This window comes from Sprattus sprattus (genome assembly GCF_963457725.1).
Source record: "Sprattus sprattus genome assembly, chromosome: 18".
Taxonomy (NCBI): Eukaryota; Metazoa; Chordata; class Actinopteri; order Clupeiformes; family Clupeidae; genus Sprattus; species Sprattus sprattus.
Genome location: NC_137916.1, coordinates 2,777,501 through 2,782,500, shown reverse-complemented (window position 1 = coordinate 2,782,500; position 5,000 = coordinate 2,777,501). Strand labels below are relative to the sequence as shown.

Genomic DNA, 5,000 nt, shown 5'->3' with positions numbered 1-5,000 from the left:
ATAAAGTCTTACCAAATAAATGTACTTGAGTAAAGTACAGATACATGGAAATGTTACTTAAGTACAGTAACGAATTACACCACTGCTCATATAGCATGACCTTTGTCAGCTAATGTAAAAACATTATTCTTCATCACCGTAACCAGTCCATATCCACATCAAAAGCAGCTGATCTCTGCCCACTCACTTTGTCTCTTTTCCGGTCTGTCTGCTCTAGTCTCTTGTGATACGTACTCTGTGCTAGCCTATTTACCTGTAATGTAAATAACTGCCACCATCTATGTAGTTTTCTACTTCATTGCTCTACTTACTCTTGTAATAGTAACCTAACGAGCACACTGTACCCACTAAGCAGTCCTACAATACTTGAATGCTCTCTCCCCACCAAATCCACTACCAATTCTGTATGTATCATGTAAATATCATCTTATGTTTGTATATAACATGTACATTTACGTCATGTATAAGGTCAAAGTTCAAGTTCATAGTACTTTATTTGTCATTGTCAAAAAACAACGAGACAGTAGAGGCAGCAACAGACAGCTAAAAACTTAAGTTGCTGTGGACATTAGCTGCCACAGCTAAATAATAATAAATAACAATTAATACATAGATAAATAAATATCCCTGAGTAAATTAAAAAAGCAATATATATATATACATTGAGGTGGGGGTGGGGGTGGGAGTGGGGGGTGTTTTGGGGGAGCTGTTGAGAAGCTCTATTGCAAGAGGATATTAGCTCTTTGCCATTCTGGAGGTGCTTGCTTTTGTCAATCTGAACCTTTTACCTGACGGGAGTAACGTGAACAGATGATGGGCAGGGTGGGAAGGGTCTGTGAGGATGCGATTTGAACGCTGCAGGCAACGGGAGGAGGAGATGGAATAGATGTCGGGCACCTCTGCTCCGATGATCTTGCCCGCTGTTTTAATCAGCCTCTGGATGACTGCCTGCTCAGCCTTTGTGCAGCTGGAGAACCATACATTCAGGCAGTATGTCAGCACACTCTCTATAGCGCAGCGGTAGAAGTTGCTAAGTAGTCTCTGAGGAAGGTGTTCTTTCCTCAACTTCCGGAGGCAGAAGAGATGTTGCTGGGCTTTCCCCAAGACGGAAGCTGTGTTGTTGTCCCAGGACAACTCCTCCGTCAGTGCTAGACCCAGAAACTTAAAAGAGGTGAATACCTCAACCTCTTCACTGTTGATGTGGAGTGAGAGATGGTGATTGTGCTGGGAAGACTTCCGGAAGTTAATGATCATCTCTTTCGTCTTCTTTATGTTGAGTCTGAGGTTGTGCTCAGACAACCAGACTGCCAGGTTTCCAACTTCTTGCCTGTAGGCAGCCACATCGTTGTTGGAGATGAGGCTAAGCACTGTTGTGTCATCTGCAAATTTGAAGATGTAGTTTGATGGGCAGGAAGGAGTATAGTCATGGGTGTAGAGGGTGTATAAAAGTGGGCTGAGCACGCAACCTTGTGGGGCGCCAGTGCTGATGGTCAGATTTGAAGAGTGATGCTTCCCCAGTTGTACACTCTGTGTGTGAATGGTCAGGAAGTGCAATACCCAGTTACACAGTGTAGCATTGAGGTTAAAGTCCTGAAGGTTGGAGAGGAGTTTGCCTGGAAGGGTTGTGTTGAAAGCGGAACTGTAGTCTATAAAGAGAATACGGATGTAAGTGTTCTGTAACTCCAGGTGCTCCAATGCGGTGTGAAGCAGCAGGGCTACTGCATCCTCTGTAGATCTGTACGCTTTGTAGGCAAATTGGTGTTGATCAAAGGAAGCTGGTGTGATGTCTCTTATGTGTTTCATGACCAGCCTTTCCAAGCATTTAGCAGGTATGGGGGTGAGAGCCACTGGCCTAAAGTCGTTCAGGCAGGTGACTGCAGTCTTTTTTGGCACAGGTACAATGGTTGATGCTCATCCTGATACATGTAAGAATTCATCAGCCATGTTTCTGATCCCCCTTCCCTTTTTTTCTATCTCTACCTCTCTACCTGGCTGGCTACAAGCAGATGGGCCCCCACTTATGAGCTCAAGGTTTTCTTTCCTCTACACAAATGAGAGGTTCATCTCTTCCTAATCTCTCCTTCATTTACTCTCCATCTCTCCATCATTCTCTCCTTCATCTCCCCTTCATTATATCTCTCTGTCTTTCTCTCTCTCCAACTCACCTCTCCACTTTCTCTTCCTGTGTGTGTGTGTGTGTGTGTTTTACTGAATTGATTCTTTGTTGCTGTAGTTTGTGTATACTCTCACAGTAAAGCATGGCTGATTGTGATAGGCTGGACCTAGAACGCTGCGTGGTGATTGGCTGCGCCTCAGCAGCTACATTCCTCATGGCTGTCAGAAGGCTCGCGCAACAGAACTAACTGCTGCCACACCGACAGCCTGACAACCTCCATTCCTCACTGGAAAATATGTGTGTGTGCCTGTGTGTGTGCCTGTCTGTGTGTATGTGTGTGTGCCTGTCTGTGTGTATGTGTGTGTGTATGTGTATGTGCGCCTGTCTGTGTGTATGTGTGTGTGCCTGTGTGTGCCTGTCCGTGCCTGTCTGTGTGTATGTGTGTGTGTATGTGTATGTGCGCCTGTCTGTGTGTATGTGTGTGTGCCTGTGTGTATGTGTCCGTGCCTGTCTGTGTGTATGTGTGTGTGTATGTGTATGTGCGCCTGTCTGTGTGTTCCTGTGTGTGCCTGTCTGTGTTTGTGTTTGTGTGTGTGCACCTGTCGTGAGTGTGAGTGTGTGTGTGTGTGTGTGTGTGTGTGTGTGTGTGTGTGTGTGTGTGTGTGTGTGGGGGGGGGGGGGGGGGGGTGTGAGTGTGTGTGTTTGCTCCTCTGTATAGCTGCCAGAAGGCTCCTGCATTTTCTCTCAATGTGAACTGTGGTCAGCTTCAGGACGTGCAGACTATCTGATCCTACAGACACACACACACACACACACACACACACACACACACACACACACACACACACACACACACACACACCCACATACACACAAATGTGTGGAGCTGCTTTTCAAGTTGAGAGTGTGGTGTGAGGGTGAACATCAGGGTGAACAGAGAGAACGCAGCCACAGCACACACATACACACACACACACACACACACACACACACACACACACACACACACACACACACACACACCCACATACACACACATACACACACTCAACAGACCAGGGTCATGGCCATTTCCACCTTGGCGTTTTTCCATACAAATGGCGTTGCTCAGTTTAGCCCCTTGACCAATCACAGCCTGGATTTGCATTTTTGTGCATCGGGGTCTATTCGCTTGAGGGTTTGTCTTAAAGTAAGGGGGACATCAGGGTATATGTATGAGGGTGTGTCTTTAAGTAAGGGGGACATCAGGGTATATGTATGAGGGTGTGTCTTTAAGTAAGGGGGACATCAGGGAATATGTATGAGGGTGTGTCTTTAAGTAAGGGGGACATCAGGGTATATGTATGAGGGTGTGTCTTTAAGTGAGTGGTATATCAGGGTATATGTATGAGGGTGTGTCTTTAAGTAAGGGGTATATCAGGGTATATGTATGAGGGTGTGTCTTTAAGTGAGTGGTATATCAGGGTATATGTATGAGGGTGTGTCTTTAAGTAAGGGGTATATCAGGGTATATGTATGAGGGTGTGTCTTTAAGTAAGGGGGACATCAGGGTATATGTATGAGGGTGTGTCTTTAAGTAAGGGGGACATCAGGGTATATGTATGAGGGTGTGTCTTTAAGTAAGGGGGACATCAGGGTATATGTATGAGGGTGTGTCTTTAAGTGAGTGGTATATCAGGGTATATGTATGAGGGTGTGTCTTTAAGTGAGGGGGACATCAGGGTATATGTATGAGGGTGTGTCTTTAAGTGAGTGGTATATCAGGGTATATGTATGAGGGTGTGTCTTTAAGTAAGGGGGACATCAGGGTATATGTATGAGGGTGTGTCTTTAAGTAAGGGGGACATCAGGGTATATGTATGAGGGTGTGTCTTTAAGTGAGTGGTATATCAGGGTATATGTATGAGGGTGTGTCTTTAAGTAAGGGGGACATCAGGGTATATGTATGAGGGTGTGTCTTTAAGTAAGGGGGACATCAGGGTATATGTATGAGGGTGTGTCTTTAAGTAAGGGGGACATCAGGGTATATGTATGAGGGTGTGTCTTTAAGTAAGGGGGACATCAGGGTATATGTATGAGGCTGTGTCTTTAAGTAAGGGGGACATCAGTGTCCACTCACTTGAGGGTGTGTCTTATACTATAGTGTGCGTGTGTGTGTGTGTGTGTGTGTGTGTGTGTGTGTGTGTGTGTGTGTGTGTGTGAGTGTGTGTCCTACAGGTCCCAGTATGAGTGTTCCAGTGAGCCCCTTGAGTCCCCTGAGTCCCCTGAGTCCTCTGTCGTCCCCGCGTCACCCCCCCGCCCCCGACCTGACCTGCCTGCAGGCCTACAGCGAGTGGCTGGCCTCACGCCACAGTGCCAGCCTCCTGCCCATGAAGGAGGACCTGGCCCTCTGGCTTAACCGCACGCTGGGTAAGACACACACACACACACACACACACACACACACGGAATATCTCTTCTCCAATGGCTGGACCATACAGACGTAATCTTGATAATGTGCTCAGCTGTTCACTAGGTGATCACTGATGTAATATTGCCTGTGTGCAAAGCAATATAACTCAATATAGCATATAAGCAATATAACACACACACACACACACACACACAATATATAACTGAAGCGGTTACTGGTGCAATTGGCAACCAGTGTTATGAACTACAGCCTCCATATAGCCTGCACTGTTATTTAAACAGGACACTGATTGGTGGTTAAACTGTGTGTGTGTGTGTGTGTGTGTGTGTGTGTGTGTGTGTGTGTGTGTGTGTGTGTGTGTGTGTGTGTGTGTGTGTGTGTGTGTGTGTGTGTGTGTGTGTGTGTGTGTGTGTGTGTGTCTGTGTCTGTGTCTGTGTCTGTGTGTGCGTGTGCGTGTGCGTGTGCGTGTGC

At 46.4% G+C, this 5,000-nt stretch overlaps 1 protein-coding gene across 1 annotated transcript in view; it reads left to right on the top strand.

The window, feature by feature from the left end:
• Positions 1-4,341: 4,341 nt before the first annotated feature.
• Positions 4,342-5,000, top strand: part of gas2b (growth arrest-specific 2b) — a gene marked incomplete at both ends in the record, with an annotated part of 23,862 nt that continues 23,203 nt past the window's right edge. The window contains one exon of the mRNA XM_080857089.1: positions 4,342-4,525. Within this exon, the coding sequence (XP_080713215.1) occupies positions 4,342-4,525 (184 nt within the window). The remainder of the gene's footprint in view (positions 4,526-5,000) is intronic.